The sequence below is a fragment of the Anopheles stephensi genome, chromosome 3, assembly GCF_013141755.1.
Source record: "Anopheles stephensi strain Indian chromosome 3, UCI_ANSTEP_V1.0, whole genome shotgun sequence".
Lineage (NCBI taxonomy): Eukaryota > Metazoa > Arthropoda > Insecta > Diptera > Culicidae > Anopheles > Anopheles stephensi.
The window spans coordinates 26,547,774-26,570,194 of record NC_050203.1 but is presented as its reverse complement, the minus strand read 5'-3'; the positions used below and the strand labels follow the sequence as shown (position 1 = coordinate 26,570,194).

General features: G+C 47.0%; 4 protein-coding genes and 1 non-coding gene across 7 annotated transcripts; 3 read left to right on the top strand and 2 right to left on the bottom strand.

The window, feature by feature from the left end:
- Window positions 1-4,634: 4,634 nt before the first annotated feature.
- On the bottom strand, window positions 4,635-6,751 carry LOC118511487 (ubiquitin-related modifier 1 homolog). The gene is made up of 5 exons (XM_036054639.1): window positions 6,591-6,751; window positions 6,045-6,511; window positions 5,782-5,849; window positions 5,521-5,651; window positions 4,635-5,456 (listed from the first exon to the last, which is right to left on the bottom strand). The coding sequence occupies exons 2-5, from the start codon at window positions 6,104-6,106 to the stop codon at window positions 5,388-5,390; spliced, it is 330 nt and encodes a 109-aa protein (XP_035910532.1). The 5' UTR covers window positions 6,107-6,511; window positions 6,591-6,751; the 3' UTR covers window positions 4,635-5,387.
- A 215-nt stretch (window positions 6,752-6,966) lies between these two features.
- Window positions 6,967-8,124, top strand: LOC118511486 (phospholipid phosphatase 6). Its single transcript, XM_036054638.1, has 2 exons — window positions 6,967-7,315; window positions 7,411-8,124. Exons 1-2 carry the CDS (start codon window positions 7,304-7,306, stop codon window positions 8,059-8,061), a joined length of 663 nt encoding a protein of 220 aa, XP_035910531.1. The 5' UTR covers window positions 6,967-7,303; the 3' UTR covers window positions 8,062-8,124.
- A 12-nt stretch (window positions 8,125-8,136) lies between these two features.
- Window positions 8,137-9,795, bottom strand: LOC118511485 (acylglycerol kinase, mitochondrial). The gene is made up of 3 exons (XM_036054637.1): window positions 9,542-9,795; window positions 9,337-9,472; window positions 8,137-9,269 (listed from the first exon to the last, which is right to left on the bottom strand). Exons 1-3 carry the CDS (start codon window positions 9,649-9,651, stop codon window positions 8,175-8,177), a joined length of 1,341 nt encoding a protein of 446 aa, XP_035910530.1. The 5' UTR covers window positions 9,652-9,795; the 3' UTR covers window positions 8,137-8,174.
- A 257-nt stretch (window positions 9,796-10,052) lies between these two features.
- LOC118511484 (protein daughter of sevenless) lies at window positions 10,053-21,877 on the top strand. Of its 3 annotated transcripts, XM_036054635.1 has the most exons (9): window positions 10,053-11,095; window positions 11,175-12,018; window positions 17,376-17,682; window positions 17,786-19,079; window positions 19,150-19,219; window positions 19,295-19,561; window positions 19,770-20,009; window positions 20,080-20,190; window positions 20,262-21,877. In XM_036054635.1, the coding sequence occupies exons 2-9, from the start codon at window positions 11,941-11,943 to the stop codon at window positions 20,715-20,717; spliced, it is 2,823 nt and encodes a 940-aa protein (XP_035910528.1). In that variant the 5' UTR covers window positions 10,053-11,095; window positions 11,175-11,940; the 3' UTR covers window positions 20,718-21,877. The 3 variants fall into 3 exon arrangements, with proteins under 3 accessions (XP_035910528.1, XP_035910527.1, XP_035910529.1); XM_036054634.1 differs by having other exon boundaries at window positions 10,053-12,018; XM_036054636.1 differs by lacking the exons at window positions 10,053-11,095; window positions 11,175-12,018 and adding an exon at window positions 16,383-16,512.
- Trnay-gua lies at window positions 16,627-16,742 on the top strand. The gene is made up of 2 exons: window positions 16,627-16,663; window positions 16,707-16,742. It is a non-coding gene; the product is annotated as a tRNA-Tyr (tRNA).
- Window positions 21,878-22,421: the final 544 nt, after the last annotated feature.

Here is a 22,421-nt window from a genome sequence, read left to right as displayed (position 1 = left end):
TTTTCCTTCTGCGCAAAGCAACTCCTCCCAGTTGGTTTGTCAATTGCAAAACGATCGTTCCTACCAATGCCAATGCAAACCCCCGTTGCGGTTAGTTTCACTGTCAAAACACATCGTGCATGCGTGTAAAAAAAAAAACAGTATCAAGTTCGCACGGACCCGTGTGCACGGTACGATCACGATCTAAATGGAACCGTTACACAGGGAAATAATGCTAGGAAAATCACATGAAACTGAAAACGTTGTCGAAAAAGGAAAAATGGCAAGTGAGAAACAAATACATCGATCAAAAAAACACAAAATTACAAAACATGAAACGTTTTCCGACCGACGGGGAAATATTAAAGGAAAAAAGGCAAGAAAAACCTAGTAACTTTAAACGATTGATGATCGTTGGGGAGGGGTTTCCCAAAGCGAGGAAGAGCGCAAAGAGTACCGCCGGCCGATTTTTAAGCAAGCCGCGATCGGTTACACTGAAGATGATGAGTTTGAAGCATATTTTTTCATGCCTCTTTCTTTGAGGAAACAAGAAAATCATTACATTTCGAAATAACATGGAAATTGGTCCTCTTTCTGCTTTTTGCAGCTGTCGGTGGGTGGACGGGAAGGTAGGAGAAACCAAGAAGAAAATGGACCGAACACAGACGGTTGTCTAGAGCACTGTAAGCCACTCACACGACTTGTCACCGTTACGGCCCATAAATCACTACCGGTTAATTGAGGAAATAGTATCTGCCCTTTAGTACTGTGACGTAGGAATCGATTCGACGTAATTTTATTGTCTTATTTTATTTTGTTATTTTTGGAGGAAAATTATGTTCCGATCTTTGATAAACAGTTCATATAATTTTTCCAGAGATTTTACAAAATAAACATTTTTTCTGATTTTTTTTTAATTTCGAGTCGTCTGGTTTTGTAATAAAAAAGTATAAATTGTCATTCAGTTTAAAGTTTTAGATCACTCAGATGGACGATGGAGGCGCCTAGTGTCTTGTGTTTTTATATTGTATTTCGTTATTCTCTCTATCACTTGGATGTTCGAAGTTGTGATATTCAAAGCACAATTTACCACGGCCGTAGGTTGAAAGTCAATCCTCAGTAAGGGTAGCTTCGTGATGATTATTATTTTCTTATATGTGTTATAGGTCATGGTGGCCGAGGCGACAGCGACACCGGTTTTTACACGGCAGGTTCAGGGTTCAAATCTCATCTAAACCGCCTCCCCGCACGTAAGGCTGACTACTTTACTAAGGGTAAAATAATGTCACAGAAAGCCAGAAATGGTGGCAGGTCGAGACCTCTCGAGGTTGTAGTGCCCAGGAAGAAGAAGAAATTATAGGTCATGGTGGCCAAGGCGATAGCAGGGCCGGTTTACACATGACAGGACCAGAGTAGAAATCTCATTCGAACCGTTGCCTCATAGTGAGGACTGACTACCCAGCTTCATGGTGTCGAACAAGTCCATTAAACGATTAGGTGGTTGGCATGACCTAGCAGGTCGTTAAGCCAAGAAGAAAAATATCTTACGGTTTAGCTTCAGGGATCAGGATCAACATTACATTACATATTACATTTATTTATTAATAACGACGGTCTGTTGCCATATTGTCACCACCGCATGTGGTGAATGTGAATTTAAATTCACGACAAAACAAGTTTAACAAAATTAACTAGGCATTTCCTCCTAGTTATTTGCCATATCCCGGGCAGTTTTTTATTTTTTTTATCTATTTTATTCTCACAACATGTTTTTTACCAAACAACAAAGGTCCGATAACGTCCACGAAAAAGCAATAATTGTTCAACTATCATTTTCCACATTATAGGAAGATTTTTCCGTACAAACATTCACAGCAAAAAAAGACATGAGAAGTCTGCACCGATCGCATCATTACCGACACGTACTCGATGCTCCATCGGCCCCAATTTCGCGAATGCGCGGCCGACCCGTCCTTTCCGATCATTTCCACGCGCAAAAAGGAAACAAACAATCGCTTCACACGGTTTGGCAGCTCAAGGGCACTGGTGTGCCCGCCCCTAATAGACGGCGATATTCACACGCCCGCACTTGATGTTGTTTTCCCGCCGCCATCGCGCGCTCCAGGGTAGAAAGGAGAGTCGGTCGCTCGTGCCGGTGGATGATGGGTGGTGGGGAATTATCCCGCTACGGTCAATTTGCATACGGAGGCAACCTTGAAGGCGAGGCGGTTGGCACACTGCTTCCTTCATTGCAACGCCTGTCCGCCAGCGGTTGTCCTACTTATGGGTTGAGCGCCTCGAGCACACGTTACAGCAGTTCACTCATCCCATCCCCCGTCATCTCCGATCATGGTCACGACATTCACCGCACTTTCCCGAGACTCAACCTGATCTGACCTGTCAATAGTCGGTGCTTCGACTTCCGGGGGTGACACGCGTATATCGTTCCTGTGTTCACACAAGATAGAGAGAGAGAGAGAGAGAGAGAGAAAGAGAAAATGCAGGAAGGAATGGCTGGCGTGTGCCATCCTGTGTAGCGACCAGCGACTACCTTACGACACAAACATTCGAAACATCTCAAGAATGCCCACTAAATAGCCTTGCTTGGTTGCGTTCGACGTTGTGAAAGCCTATCATCAACCTTACATGTAATCAACATTACATTGTGTCGTCGTACGTTGCCGGCACGAGGCATATTTAAAGGATGAAGATAAATGTTGTTTACTGCACAAATTATGTCACATGATGATATATTTATCAACAAGGATTGATCGTATAGAGAAAAAAGGGAAAATTAAAACTGGAAGACAACCATCAACCCAACGGTCTTTCTTTATCTGCCGAAAAAACAACCTTCCTCTCGTGTGCATTGCATTTCCATCCTTCTCCCTTACCCTCGGATGGAAGCAGATGGGGGAAGACCCACTCGCCACAAGAGGTTCTTCACAAAACCACCATACAAATCAATGCCAAAACAGCGGTCCACACACAACGGCAGGGACGGGGGTGGGGGGGGGGGTACTATTTTTAGTTGCCGAGTCTCGGAGTCGAATTTATCGTGGCTGCAATAAATCGTACCTCACCCGACAGTCCGAGTGAGCCGACGGTCACCAATGCGTTTTGCCAGCGGGTTTCGTTCTCGCTGCTACTGCACCTTCTACGCTCGGGGACCGGGTACACCGGTTGGTAGAAAGGTGATTTGAAGTTGGTTTCTAAAAATACATGGCGATCACGGCACTACGGCCACAGTGGTGTGGTGTGGTGTGGGCCCGAATCCGACGCACCATCAGCGCTTTACTACCAACTCTGCTGTAGTGCTCGCCAAATTGTTTATCTTAAGCCGCACCATCGTAACCCCCTAAATTGTGGGTTGTAATTTCATTGAACTTGAAAAGGAAAAGGTAAAACACGGTGAAAGGGCGCGCATCCGCATCGCATCGCGCCAGACGACCGATCATCGAGTCGAGACGACTATTGGCGCGAAATCCGGCATCAAAGGGTGAACAAATCACATCAAAGCCACGCTTACAATCTGAGCAGGCCGCGGTACGGAAGATCACGATCGAACAGCTAGACAGCCGGAAGCTCCCGGTTTATAGTGTTCCCCGGGAAGTGGTAGATCGGCTTCCTAAAATCAACAGAGCAAACAAAAAAAAACGGTTTCAATCGGAAAACAGCAGCAGGAAATTAAGATTTGTTTTAACTCACCTACTTACACACTGCACATTGCACATCCGTAGCAAAAAATAGATCATCCGTGAGAGAGAGAGAAAAAAATACCATAAACGTTGGCTTCACATCCAATTAACTCAGGACAGCTGACAGGAAGAATCGTTCTACCTTAATTTTCCCATCGGTTTTATTTTTTTATTTTCGCGAATAATAAATTTAACGCCCGTCAAAGCATCCCAACGGTGGCCACCGTACCAGAGCGATCGAGTTGAGCATTTGCCCATTATAAACTATTTGGCTGCCACCAATCCAAAACCCACACGGTGTTCACACTACCCGCAAACAACAACAGAATCTCCCCCATTCCGTTCGTTCGTGTATCTTTTGTTTGGTAAATAAATCGTGCCCCAAAATGTATACCTCCCCCCCTCACATGTCCATCCTAATGCGGAGGTTGGATGGAAAAAAACGCCCCCCAATTTTCCCTTGTGTTTGTGTGTGTGTTGACAGGAGATCTCGAAGCGTCGGGTTGTTTTTCCACTCCATACACACACACACACAATACACAGCTCCAAAAAAGTTTTCCGAGGGTTATTTTTAAAACGCCTTCCGCAGCCACTTCCACTAATTTCGGCACCTAATCCATACCAATCGTTAACACCGACGGACACAGGCGCGACCGCCTGATCGGGTCTGACGACGTTCTGCGTCGATCATCTAAATTGCCGGACAACACTTTACCGAACACAACAAGGACATTACCGGTTTTTTTTTTTTGCTCTGTAACAATGTTATAAGTTCCACATCCGCATACGAACAAGATAAACGAACGATACAACGGCGCAAGATAATCTATGGAAAACAGATGCCGAATTCCATCGAAACACGAGCGCACCTACCTACGCGCAAAAAAACGATCCGATGAATTATCCAAAACCGTCCCCGGTTGGCAGGAACAAGTAAATCTCACACAAGCAAAGGGATGAAGTAATCAACTTATATAGGGTATATTTTGTCCATTAACTTTTTACATTTGCCTAACACTGACGCCTGCTCTCTCTCTCTCTCCCTCGTCTTCAGTACGATAATCATAAACAAATAAAAACGAGCTTCCCTGGCTGGTTAGTGGGAAACTGCAGAATCCGAACGAATGATTACGCATCACGCGGTACAGAAACAGTACAAGTACAGCCGTGCGTGATCTGCTTAGCATTACCGAACGAAGTAGAGAAAAAAGTAGGATCAAACGGGTTGATTTTCCTCCTCTCTCTCTCTCTCTCTCTCTGTTTCTTATCCCCAACAGATGGGTTCTCCTCGCCAGCCTTAATGCTTACATCATTTAATCAATTAGCTCTCTACAGCTCTCGAAGCTTCGCGATTCGTTTTTTTTTTTTGCCACCCGAGAAACTGGTAAGCCTGCTTTCTATTATCAGCACCGGCGCATCGTCTTACGCAGGACGGTTGCTGATCATCGCGGGGTGAATTAATTGTTTGTCCTTTTGTTTTGTTGTTTTGCGCATGAACAGCGCACCGCGAATAGGAGGAAAGCCTGTTCATTCTTAACACTAGAACCAATCTTAACCGAAAATAATAATAAAACAAACTCGCTCTAATCTGTTCCTTTAGCGAGCAGTAGTTTGTAGTAGTATTAGCAGCAGTACGAACTGTGCACAGTATTAGTAGTAAAATTAGAAGGTAGTTTTATCACTTGGTAGCTTTTCCGACCATGGTGATGCTTATCCGCCATGGAGGGTGGAAATGAAGAGAATGTGATCGCCCGGCTGAAGGATGTACTCCGTTTCACCCTGCGACGGAAACGAACGATAGGATAGTAAAGTCGTGCATTTAACGTTTGATTCGTTTGCTTACCATCAGATCCCAATCGGTATCGTTGATCATGACCAGGATGCCGGGCCGCACGGTGTGATCCTGGAGGAATAGGCTGGCATCGCCCGTCAGCAGATTATCCCTCAGCCATCGTAGCATTTCCTCGAGCAATACTGTGCCCAAAAACCGGGAAAGTTACGAAAAATTATGTTGTTAACATAACGCAACAAAAAAAAACCCACCCAAAATCGGGTTGCACAAGTGGCATAAGAGAGAACGCACGTTTCCGTGGGACACACTTACCTATTTTTGATCCTTCCAACGGTACGATGTGTTCCTTCACACCACCGAAAAGAGTTTCCGCTCCACCACTGCCGGGGGGAGGTTTTGGATGTGCCGGGAACGAAAGAAAACACACACACACAAAATTCAGTCAAACTCGGTCATCGCACGGGGCCAAAAAAGTACCAACAGCACAGTGTGGTGTTGGCTTTTCGCAATACGGATTGGTAGGAGGGCGACCACTGGATGACGGCAGCAACATTTCATCTGTGACGCACGCTCACCTGAACTCGACGGTAATGGTTGAGCGTTCCGAAATCATCTCCTCGTCGCACGAATCGTCCATTATTCTGCTGCTGGCACCAATGGTGATGAAGGGTACACTGCTAGTGCCTGAACGTGCGCGTTTCAATCTGTTTGTTTTGCTGCTCACTGCAACTGCAACCGTGCGCCGGCAAATCCTTGCGAATCAGAGTTCTCCGGCAACCGAAACAAAGCAACCACCGGCAAGATACTATCTACGCTGGATGCGTGTGAAAAACTGACTGGTTATCCGCACGAGCAGCGCTGTTGCTTATACAGTTGGAGCCGATCTCGGTCGGTCCGCGAGAGGGAAAATGTTCACACCACCCACTTACAGTGGTGGTCGTGATCGTGAAACGATCGGTCCGAGTTTTCCACCGATCTTGCGCGGTACAGCCGCAAAATCTCTCGCTCGGCTTGCGATGATCTTGCGTGATCTGTTCGGCACCTGTGATGATGAGTAACAGGGAAAAAGGGTAAATTTTCTACTCAATGAATGATTAATTTACCACAACCGATACTCACACCTTGGCAGTGAGGTGAAAAAAAACGAACGAAAGTGAACCGTAGTTATGAGAAATATTACTGAAAATAAACGTTTTTTGAAATAGTTCTCTGGTTGGAGAACCGCGTGGAAAACACACAGTAAACATGCAAGGTTGGCGATGACGTTTCAAACCCGGTCCCGTTTGTAAACAACAACACACGTTCGGCCTCATTTGAATGCGGCCTCGTCACGTAATTTGCTCATTCATAGCAAGGAATAGCTCGTAAAACGCTTTTAATCAATTTTTAATAAAATAAGCAGGCAAAATCGCACAAATAAAATCTTTACAAGCAGGTGAATCATGATTTTTATTATCGTATTGGAAAACTGTGGCCGTTTCTGAAGGGGCGCGTGCTGTCATAACAAGCGCTCTCCCGCTGTCAGCTGTGTTTATTTTTCTTTCCATTCGCCAGAAGCAGAACGAAAAGAAAATACGAAAACGGAAAATTTGCTCAGCTGATAAATGTTGGCGATAGGGAAGGGCAGATAAAGGTGCATTATCTTCCCACTCTCGCCAGTCATATCAAATCTCTTTGCCCGGACAATCAGTCAGACAATCGCTGTGCATCTGTCCCTGGGGTGCGTATAAGTACGTCCGCAACTACGTCATATCGCGTCACAGAGCGTCGTCATCGGCCAGCCAGCAGGAACGATATTTATTTTTAAGAATTTCAATCACACACCAGTGCCAAAATGGGTGAAAGTGTAAGTGAAGAAAATTGATTTTCACTCTGTTTTTCTTTTCTTACCTTTTCCGTTAACCGCTTTTCCTTCTCTTTTTTTCTCCAATTCCACACCAGGTCGACTCTAAAACGCGTCTCGAGGAGGGCCGAAATATACCGCCGGCGCTGAAAAAGCTGCTCGAATGGGACGTCGTCGTGACGAAACAGTTTGTCAGCTTTATGCTGAACTTTGTGCCGCTCCGTTCGCTCCGAACGCACTGCAAGGTGCTGGAGTATTCGTGCCATGGGATCGCTTGGCTGGCGGGATGGTTGGCCTTTTGCTGGATGATCGATAAGCCCGAGTGGTACCAGATGCAGGTGAACCTGTTCATCGGGCTGCTGACGGATATTGTGATGGTGGCAGTCATAAAGGCAGCTACACGTCGCCGCCGGCCAGCCATAAACGATGACCCGCTTTGCTTCGGTCCGGACAAGTTTAGCTTTCCGTCGGGGCATGTGTCCCGCGGTGTGTTCATTACCACGTTCCTGATCGTGCTCGATCCGGTGATGATTGTGCTGTGGCCTCCGCTACTTGCGTGGTCCGTAGCGCTGTGCCTTTCTCGCCTCATTCTCTACCGCCATCACATCCTGGACGTGCTCGGAGGCATTGTGCTAGGGCTGTTCAATGCGTTGCTGATTTCCATCCTTTGGTTCGATCAGGAGGGCAGCGTGTGGCTGATCAACTGGATCACGGACGAGCGTGTGGCTGGTGCGGAATATGCTGTGTAAATGCTGCTACCAAATGTACAATCTAATTATCAGTAAACGACAAGCATTTTGTCACTAAACATAGGCGCAGTTATGCCGGTTCGTTTCGGTTTGTGGTTGGTTTATTGCTTCTTCTAGAAGGTAAATATCTCAACCGCCTTCGGCACCACCGTTATCCGTACGGGACGCACCTCGTAAGCCTCATTGTCGATGGAGTAGTAAAGTTCCGGGTCGCTCTCTTCCACTTTTAATCGTTCCGGAAAAAGTTCCACCGTACGCACGCTGAAACTATCCTTCGCAGGACATTCGAAGAACTTTCGACCCTTAACACGTCCCCAGCTTTCACCAATGAAGTTGAAGCTTGAATCTGCCTGCTCTCCAACGAGCACTTCCAGCTTTGTGGAGTCTTCCTTCGTTTCACTGCCTTTTTCTTCTACCGCTACGTTGCCAGTTTTGATCACAAGCTCCGAAGGGTCCACCTCCAGCTCATGCCGAACGGAGCACCGCTCATTGATGATTTTACTGTAATCCGTCTTGGGAGCTGTTTTCGAGCGTGGCACAAACACCGACCACCATCGGCGTGGCTGCTGTTCCTGCCTTTTAGCTGCTGCCCATTGGTCATCCATATCCTTGTAGCAATTGCTGCATCCGCTGCACGGTTCCGTGTACGCGATCTTAGCCTTACACTTCCACGTGTGTGCTCCATCGAATGCATTGAAAAGGAACGCCGTATAATCGCGCAACGAAGCCGTATACCAGTACTTATCCCTCAGCGCGAGTATGTCGCGGAAAGCACCCCACTGCAGTGCACCGACAGCGTACACCGGTTTTTCCGGTGGCGTTTCATCCGCCACACTTGGCAACACCTCGATGCGCATCACGTCTGTCTTTTCCTTCTTACCGGCAATAACCGCATATGCCGCATTAGCCATGGTGCGTACATTTTCTAGATCGGAATTGTTGGCCCCTTCCGGCGAGAAGAGTTTTACGGCGAGTGTATTGGTACGGCCGAGCGGTAGCACGCCTATCGGACACTGGGTACCATCCTGGCGACGTTTCATTCCGGAAACAGCTTCCGACAGTGTTCCATCACCACCGCCAACAATCAGTGCATCGGGAAGGTTTGCTAGCTCTTCCACGTACCGGCGCGCGTGTCCTTCGGAATCGGTTTTAACAACATCCACCTCAAAGCCAGCGAGATGAAGAATCGGTTCACAGTAGTTGTGGAACTGAAAGAATGGAAATAATGTACGATTATTAAGCCGCCTATGCATGTGACAAAAATGCACCACTAACATCTTCTTCAGAGGATTTGCGATTTGCGGCCGGATTGAGAAGCACCAACACTTTAGGCGGTCGTTGGTTCAGGCCTATCTTCACATCCCCGTACCGTGACGCTTCCGAGCAGTAGTATCGCATTAGCTGTTTGATTCTGCAATACAATGATAAAGTAGTGCATTCAATTAGAAGAATGTTAATGCAACAATCCTCATAAACTTACTCATATTTCTCGTTCGAGTACGACACACCGTATGCTAGCGCGCTTGCAAAGACGGTCGACTTCTTCCAGTTGTTCCTGACGGCTTTGGCAAACCGTATCACAAAAGCCATGTTTGGGGACGCTTCTTTTCAAACCAGAGATGGAAAGCGATGCCTTTTTACCGGTAAAACATGTTATTTAACAAACTGATGTACTATCGTGGGTTATTTAAAAACGAGCACGAGCAAAGGCGGAGCAAAGTGACAGTTGGTTGTGTAAGATGTAAACAAAGCCGCACGATCCCTTCGGAAACGCACCGACACAAGCAAACCTTTTTCTGTTTCGGGATGGAATTTATAGTTTCTACTTTGAAAATGCATTATAAAAATACTAAAAAGGTAAGATTACTCATTGATCGATATAAAATCGATTTTAAAAGCTAATTTTAAAGAAAAACGGTTTTGAAATGACCCCATCAACTTCGCGGTCCACGCAAGTACTGAACCGCACGCCATAAACGCGCAAACACTTCAGCACCAAAACTGGTTGTTGTCAAACAGCAGGGGCAGAAAAGTGCATAAATATTCTGAAAAGTTCATAAAATGTTTGCTGTTAATTGTTCGGTGTGTTTTAATTCGCACCCGTACGTTCGCTAGCGTTTTGCGTTTTTCACCGATCGATGTGGAAATGTTTGGTTAACCATTCACCGTACAGCATCAGCGCCCGCAGAACGGAAAACACAGACATCTTGGCTGCAGCAGCATACGGTGGGGTGGCATTACATCGGCCATCATCATCGTCATTGTTGGTTGTTCCACACCACACTCGCTGGAAGCTAATTCCGCTGCATCCGGGGGCAATTGATCGTTCGTTTTCTCGTTCTGCGCGTTCCGCGATCGAATTTGTTTGCTCAAACGTAATCCCTCTGTTTGTGGGCCGTGTTATTTTGTGGCGTGTGCTTCGAGTCGATTTCAAGATGTCGATCGATCGCTAAAAGTAAAGTAGTGTAGAAATTTAAGCCCCTTTTTGCGGGTTCTAGAATGGTTTCCGAACGAAGCAAGTGTGTGTACTGCTGCGGGTGGTGAAAATGTAATCGAAGACGACGCGGATCACAGTGGTGCTGCAAAAATACCCCGGAATCAATCGATCGATGTAACACAACGCGCTCATTCCAAAGTGATCGTTTCCGTTTCCCTTTTTGTGCGTTTGTTCACATAAAAAAAAATTCTTTTCCCCCATCGCGCCCAAAAGTGTACGCTATCACCGTATTGGTTGTTGGTGTTCTGTTGTGTAAGATAATTCCACATTTATCACACGTTATCGGGTGTGGGTCGGTTCGTCACACACACGCACACCGTTTCCGCCCGGCGTGTCCGACCGTGGCCGTCGACGACGGGGCTTATCAAGCTCGTAGCAAGTGTCTCCATCCGTTTCATCGCCAAAGTCTCGGAGGGATTTATTGCATCGATCGCAACCATACGGACAGTGAAAATAAAGGAACGGAGTGAGCAACCATCGCCTTTGTGTAACGCGAGCATTGTGTCTGGAAAGAGGCGATTGATAAAAGAATTCATTGTAAGTGGACGACGGGGCGGCGGTACAACCCCAGACCGGAGTCCGTTCTGAGGCAGTTTGTTTGTGTATGCATATTTAGCGCATGAATCAACGACAACAACACCACAAACCATCCCAGCAGGTCTTGCGAATCACCCTCGGTTGCTGCCATTCGCGCACAGCCTGCTTTGGCCGGGCATTGGCAGTGAAGGAAGTTGCAAAAAGGGAGAGATTAATCGACGGAACAAGATCATCGCAAACAAATCGACCAGTCCGCAAATTCCCCGCCCGGGGTGACGATGATGGGCGTGGACGACAGAACCCGGCACTAGAAAAGTAAAACAACTCCCTACTGAATCCAACCATATAAAAACACACCCAAGTGCCTGCAGCAGAAGAAGGAAGGACCAAGCGTCAGAATATAAAAACGAAATATAATTATAATAATGTGGTCGCTGGCAATCGATCGATCGGCGTCGATGGTGGTCGTCGATTAGAACGAAACAATCAGCTCCAACGCTACACACCAAAATCGAAGGTGCGAATTTGGGACAATCCATTCCGGCAAGGCCTAGCACTAGTGTAGACGAAAAGGAAAGCAATACGAATAAGCAACGAAGCAACTTTCGTTGTCCAAATGCAGCAAGCAATAGAAGTGGTGACATCCCGGCGGACATCCCAAACATCTTGAGGCGACATTTGAGCGAACGGGCGACCGACCCGCAGGCAGAAGAACGTGTGAAAGCAGAACACACCACCGACAGGCGGGCCGGTCTGTCACATCATACACCACCCAGCCTATTGTGGAATTATTATCCTCAACGCGGCAGCAGCAGCAGCAGCAGCAGCAGTAGTAGTAAACCCAGATGGCGACAACGAATAAAGAGGTCTACCACGAAGGCTGGCTCATCAAATCGCCACCGACGAAACGTATCTGGCGCGCGGTGAGTCACCAGCATATATTTATTATTCGCTTGCCCCAACCTTCCTCCCCCATTTTGTCATTCCCAATCACCCCCAAACACCATCCCAGCCCCGGTTTTTGTATTTGGTCGATTCGCGAGGATTTCGCACGCCTCCGGAATATGGCAAACTACTGCCGACCTTGACCGCACGCGCTGGTTCCGCGGTGTACAAGACTCATCATGATGATCGAAAAAAAAAAATGGTGGTTGCTGTACAGTTTTGTAGAGGTTTTTTAACGTTTCTCTCTCACGAGTAGGCGCTGCTCAGTTTAATACCACAGTTAAAGCATGGCAAGCGCGATAAAGGAACAAATGATCGCTCGATCAGGTGGGGAAACGATCTTCGCCCAGGTTTTGTAGCGCCTAAATGTGAAGAACAACAGTCATCCAATTTATATTATTAGAACATCATAAAGGACTTCTTGCACTGTCCATATTGCACTATTGGGATATTTTTATTTGGGTAAAGGGACAGGGTGTTGCTCTTTTGCAGCTGGAAATGTGGGATTAACACGTTGGGTGTACGAACAAGATTAGATGATAAAAATGAAGTTTCTATAGCTTAACTGCATCTTATATTAAGGTTATCGTTTGCTAATTGAATGATTATGGAACAGCATTCAAGGGACTGAGGGCTCAATCAAGCTCAAAAATATCAGAGTATCAGAGTCTGAAGGGAGCCTTCGTGTGGGATTAGTAATGAAAGTTTTTTTTTTTTATAATCTGATCAAATGCCAAACTCATTCGTGGAATGATGAGTTGATTTCGTGGAATGATTGATGGGGTCGTGCCAAATAAGTCGTGGAATACTAAAATCAAGATTGAATATCTTAAAAGGTCAATGGAATTAAATCTATCTAGCTGATAAGATAATGGTTTATTGTGCTTAAGAGATTTAAAATGGAGTAAATTTGGATTAAAAAATTACGAAACCTTTGATTTTATAATAAATCTTCACTCGTTTGTAAAAAAACGCCAAAAACTTATGTGTAAACCCAACGCTTAAGAACTTCCCTTTGAACTGCAGTTGTGCAGTTGTTTCGAATTAGATTAAAAGGTTGCTACCGAAATTAACTTTCCTCGTTTCAATGTTCCTATTGCAATGAAAACATTTTTCCACGACTAACGATAGAAAAAGTGGTACATTTCCGTATTAGAATCGCTGTTTCGTTCATTCTATTTCTCTCGTTTAACTTCCCAATTTTCCCACCATCACATAACGACCGACGAGAACCGACTCTCCGATTCTATCCCAATCGCGGTACAACCCGAGAATGAAGCAAGCAGCATCCCATCTAATTAGATACCCATCATAATATCCGTGTATTTAAGAAAAAAAAAACAAGGGAGAGGAAACACACCCGGGGTAACATTGAAGGTTGTCGAAATACGTGAAACGATCACGCAGTGAATCTAGTTCCTCCGTCTGCTCTCCACCGCTTTTGTGCGGCTTTTTCGCCCTATGATCTTGTGGCCTAGCTCTGGTGGACCCGCTGGTGGAGATGATCCCCACCCTCGGCGATGATCCGGTTCGATACACTGCCGTCGATGTTGGTGGTGCATAAAGCGGCCCACCCAGGTCGAGAAGTACGGTTGCGTGCGTGCGATAGCTTTGAAAGGCAGGGAAAGACGAGTTCAAGATGAACGGAAAGGTCCACGAACACATCAGAAGCCCTACCCTTATTTTGCAACTGTTATCAACAAGATATAAGATGGGACGCTTATAGAGGGAACGACGCACCTGTACGCTATAAGCATTAACCTCATTCGATGGAAGAAAGCAGTTTGCGTCTGTTAAAGACGGAACGAACCAGCGAACCGGAACTTCAGAAAGTCCAATGAAATAGAACTCCTTGGACGCCGGATCCGATTTACAGATATTCGATACGTGGATTAGATCTCGATGCGTCATAGTACGGGGGCGCATTAGCTATTTCAATAGCATTGCGATTAGGGTTGAATCTCTTCTTTTTTTTGCAATTTATCGCCTTATTTATCGAATGCACATCACACGTACATACCAACAACTCTTGGTCGTTCACAAGTGGAGCAAATCTGGGGGAAGCGATTTGTGTAAGCGGTTCCGTCAAGTGACCAGGGGGAGCGGTCCGTCCGCATCTCCAAGTGCTCGCCTACTCGCCAACACAAACGCGCGATACACGGCGGTGTAATGAGCAGTTCGCCTTTTATACGCCATAATCCGTATCGTTGGCGTCGGCCGTCAGCACACAATGAGATGAGATGAGTCTTTCGCTCCGTCGGTTGATGATGATGCTATCACGACGATTGCCAACAATTGTATGCTCTCTTCCGATCCGCCATCCTCTTTACAAAAAAAAAAAAAAAAAAAACAAACTACAGCCTGAAGGTCTAGTCTCATCCTTCCAGCTGATAACGGGCTGATGTTCAATGAAAAATGAAGCGCGTGACAACACCCCACCGTCAGCCATCCGAGCGCTGGTCAAAGGTTCCACGAGATGCAATTCCAACGTTCCGTACGCAATTTGTGACCTCCGGAGGGTGTGATGATGGGGGTGAGAACCCGGGTACGGAAAACAAACGATCGTTTTGTTTGCGTCCGCACAAGTTCACTTTTAACATTATATATTCAGCGCATATTCGTGGCGTAGGAGACACGAACGGGCACCCTCCATTTCGGTGACCTTTTCAAACTAAGATTGCTTTACTTTAATGCATTTTTGTTGGGTGTTTTAATGGTTGTGCGGTTTAAGTTTTACAACTGTAGTAAAGTCATGACAGCAGCTGGAAGTGTTGGGAAATCTGGATATTATTAGCTGCAAATGGTCAATATTATGTAAGGGTGATTGCTTTGAGGCCTATTTTTAGGTTAAATATAGGTTCTCAATTAACCTAATAAGCTGTATTATGGAACATCTGATTACTTGTTTTGCCGTCTTTCCCTTACCAGCACGATTTGGACCGATCAAATGTAACTTTATTTTAAATTTTATGACGCTTAAATTAATTAAATTTATTTAATTAATTAAATTTGTAAATTAATTTACAAACCACCCTCCCTTCTTGAGGTATCTTCTGACACGATCGCATATGATCCAGCTGTTATGGCTAAAGATTAATATAATCAGGCACGGATTTGTCTTTGATGGTCGTTGTTCTGTCATTTTGAATATAAACCTTCAACATTTGTGTCCAAAATGGTGATTTAAAAGTCATATTGGAATGGTGTACACGTCAAGGCTCATGTCTTCTTCCTAAACTTTAACTAGGAGAAAGAGATCTTAAAATTTGATGTTGATCAGTATGGTCTTGGTCAGCCCACGGTTTAGCGCCATCGTTTACCAACCAATTCTTCATGGTTTTATTTAAAATAGTGAATTTCTCTTCAATCCAGTCGTCGAAGGCCATTAGTGCATTGAAAACAGGTTGATAAATTGCTTGGCTGACCAAAGAACCAACTCGTTGACATTTATTACGTTGATCTAATTCTCAATCAACCACACCCCCCACTTTCTCAGCTTGATCATAACGAACACTGCTGCTGCTGCTGCTGCTGACAGTGTCTCTAATTATGAACCGGGACATATCAACCCTTTACGGAGCATCCCAAGAAGCGATGAACCGACCAGTAAGCTCATCATCATATAGCAATCAGCTTGCATTGGCGGCGTGTATGCGCTTGTGCGGGTAGAAAGACACCCAACTTTTGGAACTCCCAGTTCTCCATTTTGTAGCGGATCAGCTTAATTAGTTCCTATTGCCGCGAGTCGTTTGGACGACCACGTCTGTACCCCCATCTCTGATCGCCCCTAGAAGTATGTGTATAGGGGGCCGTTATCTTGCTTTTCCGATCGTGTCTACACGCGGGTTGATCCACTCAATTGCAATTGGAATGTGGTGCTGTTGCTGATGATGATCGTTCCCGGTAGAAGATCAACTTCATTGGCGGTTTGGAAGTTACCCACATTGCCTTGGTGCATGTTTAGCCACACACACACACACACACGAGTTTCCCTCTGTTTGAAGAGGAAATTATTCTTGCTGGATCGAATTTTCCCTGTTGCAGGCGGAGAACTGACCACCTCCCGCGAACTAAATGTCCGAGATGCTGGGTACTAAAAATAGCTCCGCTTAGACTATTCCACCACCCATCTCTCAGTAGAGGTGCTTTGGAAGGGATTGGTGATTTTGGGCGAGTTGACAAGTGGGGCGCAGCGATCGCAGCAGCCGACCGCGCTTTAGGGTGTAAGCGCGTGTGTCCATTCATTCACTTTCGGAGTTTTGCCCCGTCTGCCTAATGAAAGACAGTTTTCGCGGTTCATTCAAGTAAACGGTTCGCTTCGGCTTGGTTCGTTGACGCTGTCTCGTCTGTATAGTTGCGCGCGCGCTGTGTTGGTCAACTGTGAGTGGTTGAGAGAAAGAGAGAGAGAGGGTCTTGTACATACACGCGCACGCATGTTGTGTGGGGCAGGTTTATGCTGATGTTGCCGTATGGTATGTGCTGGGCGTGAATGGGACCGGGTGGGGAGAGATAAAGTGGGCCGTTGTTGTGTGGTTGTTGGTTGCGTTGGTGAATGCGTTCACGTTGGGAGCGGCTGTGGTTGTGTGCCTTCGATAGCTCAGTTGGTAGAGCGGTGGACTGTAGAAAGATTTGTGTGCAGAGAGCTACACAATATAAACATAGAGTAATCCATAGGTCACTGGTTCAAATCCGGTTCGAAGGAGTGTGAGAGAAGTCTTTTTTATTTCTGTGACCGATTACTGGGAGCTTTAAAAGACATCAAAGCTATGCTTTCCAGGGAGCAGTTGAATTGTTGTGGGGCTTCTTCTTTTTATGTTCTAAGTCTCACCCCACCGGAAACGAAACAGTTGCCAGTGTGGTGTTCGTTTCAGCACACATGTGTGTAGGCTTCGCGCTATATCGGATGATTCATTTCGCATTCTGCTCACATCTGTCTCGCGTACAAAGTGAGTTTGTTTGTTGATGTTGTGTTGCGGTTGTTGGCTGGTGGTGGGTTCTCACTACTCCAAACGGGCACGTTCGTTCCGGGATTTCGTCGAAACTGTGAACAGAAAGTCGCAGAAATTATGTCATCGCATTGTGCCGTTGTCCGAACCGATCGGCAAGTGTCCGGATAACCGATCGTACGTGTGTGCCTGTCTGTCTGTGTGCTAACTCATTCCAATGTTGCCACCCTTCCCATTGTTTCACCATAAATATGCCATCTCGCAACCTACAATGGCAACCTATAATGGGTATCCGCGAGATCCACAATGTCCACTCCATTCATTCTAGTCATCTCTTTCTTATGTCCCTTCTTTGGTTTGCTCTTCTCTTACCCGCGTCGGTTGCACAGCGCTGGCGAAGGCGTTGGTTCACGCTCAAGCAGGGTGAGCTGCCCGGTCAGTTCTTTCTCGAGTACTACACCGACCGCAAATGCCGTAAGCTGAAGGGCATCATCGATCTGGACCAGTGCGAACAAGTGGACGCTGGGCTGCGGCTCGACCGGCAGAAGGAAAAGTACGCACACATGTTCGACGTGAAAACGCCAACCCGCACGTACTATCTGGCCGCGGACACCGAGGAAGACATGCGCGGTTGGGTGAACTGTATCTGTCAGGTGTGCAGCCTGCAGGAAACGCAAACCGTCGACGATCGGCCATGTAAGTGTAAACACGCGCCGGGGAGACGGCTCGTCTTTTCTTCGAATGGTTTTAATCGAATCGCTTTCGTTTTTCCCCGTTTTTTTTTTTTTTTTTTTGTTAGATTATAATATCGGCGCAATCAATATGGCTGATGCGATCAATATGGCGGACACGGTAGTCGAGACGCGGCCACCAGCGCGCACAACCGCCACCAATGGTGCAGCGCCGGTGGAAACGGACGTATCAAACGAAACAGAAACAACCATGCTGAATCATTCGGTGGCGGGTGAAGTAACAGCGGAACAGTCGCAACACCAGCAGCAGCAAAAGCGTACGCCAGCAGCGTACAACCCGTACGGCACGTACCAGAACGAGGAAATGATGGGCTTCCGTTCGATGGATTACACCAACCGCGAGACGATCATCTGCGAAGCGAAGCTCGGCGGTCAGCCCGCATCGAACGCGGCCGAAGCGTACTCGAACCTGGACGTCATTATCGAACGCTCCCAGTCGCTGCGTGGTAAACCGGCGACGAAAAACGGCGAACCGTCATCAGCCACCACAACGAACGGTATCGGACCGGGCAGCAGCAGCAGTCCGATGGTACACCATATGCGAACACAATCACTAAACATCGAGCAGCAGCAGCAGCAGCAGCAGCGCAGTGGCAAGAAGATTCCCGAGAATCTTAAACTAACCGAACGCACCCCATCGACCAGTGCGTTCGACAGTGGACCGGAACAACCGTCGCCGGCGCTGAGCACCTCGTCCGGCCCTTACATACCGATCAGCGAGTGCTATTCGGGCAGTCCGGTGACGCCGCTCAACTCGCTCGATCCACGGTTCTACGAGACACCGCGCAGCCACACCAACATCGGCTTCAATCTCGTCAACAACGAGCAACCGTACTCACCAAAGAGAAACAACGTTGGTGGTGGTGGACAGCTGGCAGCGTCCTCCGGTGGCGGTGGCCCATCATCGCTTGTGCTGGGTTCTGGTGGTGGTTCCGGTGCAAATAAAGCTGCTGCTGCTGCTGCTGCTGCTGGACTGCCGGGGATCTGTAGCGGTAAATCGAGCCCCTCCGATTCGGAGAGTGTGTTTACGGATGACGAGTGGACGGCAGCTGCTTCGCCCGGCGATGGATCACGTGGTGGGCGAGAGGGTGCGAATCGTGGTGGAGCCGGAGCAACGGGTGGAACGATCGATCGCAGTACCCGGCCGTCGGATAGTTCGATCGAGAATGATGCGGTCGGGTGGACGTATGTGCAGCGCTTTTCCAAAGTTCCCAACACGACGGAGGAAAAGCAGCAGGCGCAAGGTGCTACCGGCGCTGCTGTGAATGGGAGTGTACCGGTGGCCGGTGCACCACCGAGACCACCGAAACGGGCGAGCATGAACTTGGAGGGGATCGAAAAGTAAGTTGGGGTTGGGGGGGAAAGGAGGATGAAGAACTCACTGATGAAGGACATGCTTTCGGTTTTGCAGAGCAAAGGATCTTATATCATCCGACACGGAGAATGTTTCGCCTGCCATCGGGCCGAGAGAAGCTAGTACGGTAATTAGCAAGATTTTCTCTATTTAAATAGGAATGTCTCTAAACTTCTATTGGTTTTACTTCTCTGCTCTCTAGCATATCGAGCAGTTCTACGATATTCCACGCTCCCATCAGCACCCGTACACCGGTGGCAGCAGTATGCATCTGCCGGACGGCGATCTGCTCTCACCGCTTAGTCAGTGCGATCTGGTCGCGTCCAGCACACCGAACCTGATCAGCGAGTTTGGCGGTACGGCGGGCAGCCAGTGTGGTACGCTCGGACGTCCGCGGCCCCACTGCTACACGAACGCCGCCCCGACGAAGGTGGAGGGCAACGTGTTTCGATTTGATTTCAGCGAGCAGGTATGTTTTTTTTTTGGAGAGGCACAAGGTTTACATCTGCTTCGATAAGTGTCGAACTTCCCGGTCGATGAGAAACTCGAATCTATCTATTTCATTACGTGGATCAAACTCCCTTTTCCATCGAAGACATTTTTTTCCCTATTGTTGGGACCCGATTTAGAGTCAATTCTTAAAACTGGAACTGCTTTTGGCCCCCTACATTTTTCAGCCCGATTCATCCGCACCGGCCATAAATCGCCGCCTAAAGCCACGCTCGTCCCTCGATATTACTAAATCGATCGAGTCCGTGACGCAGGGTGTTAGGCAGCAGCAGATTTCACTCGGTGGCAATGGTAGCGCAACGCCAGCACCGGCCATACCGGCTTCGGCCAGCGGTGGTGGTGGGCAGCAGTCGTCGGCAAGAAGTCCTCCGACGGTCGATCGTACCCGTAAGCCGGCTACTCCAAAGGTAAGATGGCGGAAGATTAGATCGCTTAACCCAAACGATTGTATTAATGTATACTTAATTGCCTTCTCAGATCGGTACAAACTCGATGCGTCGGAAGGGTGGACCCGTTTCGCTGAATCTCGCCTCGAATCAAGCGACCGAAAGCACGTACGGCAACACGCAGGATGCAAACATTTCACTGGTAAGGCTCGAAATTACGTGACCCAGCATTAGATTCTTAGTTTTTAATGCATTATTCTCATTCTCTAATAGCTATCGGCGATATCTCCACGCGCTGCCGGTAAAAAGGAGGATCGTCTCCAGTATCTCGATCTGGACCACTCGAGCAGCCCGCAGAAAACGAACCAATGCGCAATCTACTCGTCGGTCGGACCGAACAGCATCGGTGGTGTTGGTGGTGCTGGTGGCGGCGGCGGCGGCGGCGGCAACCCGAACGCGAACCACCACAACCACAATCATCCGGTGGTGGCCACCGCCAGCAGTTCTGCATCGCATGATATGATGATGGGTGGGGCAGGATCGTCACGGCACCATCACCATCACCACCATCATCGTGACGGTGATACGGGCGCGGCGAAACCGGCCGCACAAACAAGCAGCACACCGTACACGACGGTAGATTTCGTTAAAACCGACGCATTCAATCGAGTGCGGGCCGATTCGGAGCTTACGCGCGCCCAGTCCCGTCTGAAGGATCAGACGTCTTAGATCCGTTCAGAGGGGGTTTTTAAAGCAAATAGCCTTCCCGCAGTGTTTTTATATGAATGCGCTTGTTCATATCCACATTTGATCCGTGTCTTCCGAGCTTCCTTTAGTGGTTTATCATTTAAAGCACACGCCTTATAAGCTTTGAGTGTGCTGCTTTTTGCGCTACTAATCGAGAGAGAGAGAGATGTCGAGAGTGAAGAATTCGTTGAAGACTGTGGAGAAGCAGAAAGGAAAAATCTCTCGAATCAGACGAAAATCATACATAAAATAGCCAAGTGCAATTAATGCAAGCTCTGCCTTAACTTCTCTTCCTACTTCGTAAGCTTACTAGGCGTTGTTATACACAGAAACAGACACTGAAAATGGCATTTATGTAGAGGGCAACCCGAATGCTTTTAGGAATTGATGAAACGAATGACTTGAGTGCGGTGAGAGCCCGCCGGTGCCTGTGATTTTGAAAGTTGGAATGGATAAAAAACACCGGAAAATGGGGATTTTATTACTTGACGTGAAATAAGAAGGCTTTTGATTTGTTTGTGTGTTTTTTGGAAAACGAAAGTATTTACCAACACAGGACGAGAATGAGAGAGAGAGAGAGAGATAAAGGCATTTTTGGGGGTAGGATATGGAAAAAAGGGAAACGCAATTAGAAGGTACTTTTGCACTGTAAGATTAGGATAGTTACAACTAGGTAGAATGCTACTGAAAACACGCCTAACACAATATTGCATGACTTTAGGAGTAAAACCCCCCCATCATTGCGCAATATTCAGACGACACACCCCGTTGCTTGCTCCTGCCAAAACAGAACAAAAACGGCAGATCAATTTCCATGAAGCTACTTCTAAAGTAGTGCGACGACTGGTACAGACTGCATTTCTTCTGCATTTTTTCTTTCTCCTATATGTCTTGTACACCTTAACTTGTATCTCTCTTTTCCATGCGATACTCTTTTCCATTGTGTATGCTAAGAACTCTCTTTTTTACAATATTTTTACAACATACGCACAAACATACGTATTACTACATGTTTTTGTTTCTTCTTTCTACTGTTTTTTTTTTTAATTAACAACACATTGTACGCGTTACTGGTTAGGTAGAACTTTACGAAATGATGTTTACGTTTAGCGAAAATAAAACAAAAGCTATGGAAGAGTTAATGTTTTACTATTATTCTTCAGAAAAGGGCTGCTGAGAATGACACTTATTACAATAAGCTTTTATAGCTAAAGTTCCAAGCAGGTTGGTTGAAATCATCTGGGCAAGAATCTGGTGCATCCGATATCAGGTTCCCAATCGTCGATCGGAACTGAACACTTTTTAATGCGGTGAGATACGAGGAACTCCAGCAAGTCCCAAAAAAGCATGTCATCGACCACTAGATTTGTCCGTAAACCCCCCGTATGTCTGTTTTCTTCGCAATAGATCGCTGGAGATAGTTTGTGTGCACAATGGACAATGGGGTAGTCGCTACAATGACTAGCTCTGCGAGCTATACGATGATCTCACGAAGCCGCACGATGAAGCACGAAGCATGGGCTAATAGCCCATGGTGGTGGTTGGGTGGTCAACTCAAGAGAATGACACCGGACGATCCAGCTCGTAAAGTCTAAAAGGACTCCGTCCACAGGAGGCCGTCCACAGGGACAGAGGAGGCGTGGTAGATCCCCAAACTGCCCGAAGCCCAAACTTAAATGGTGTAAT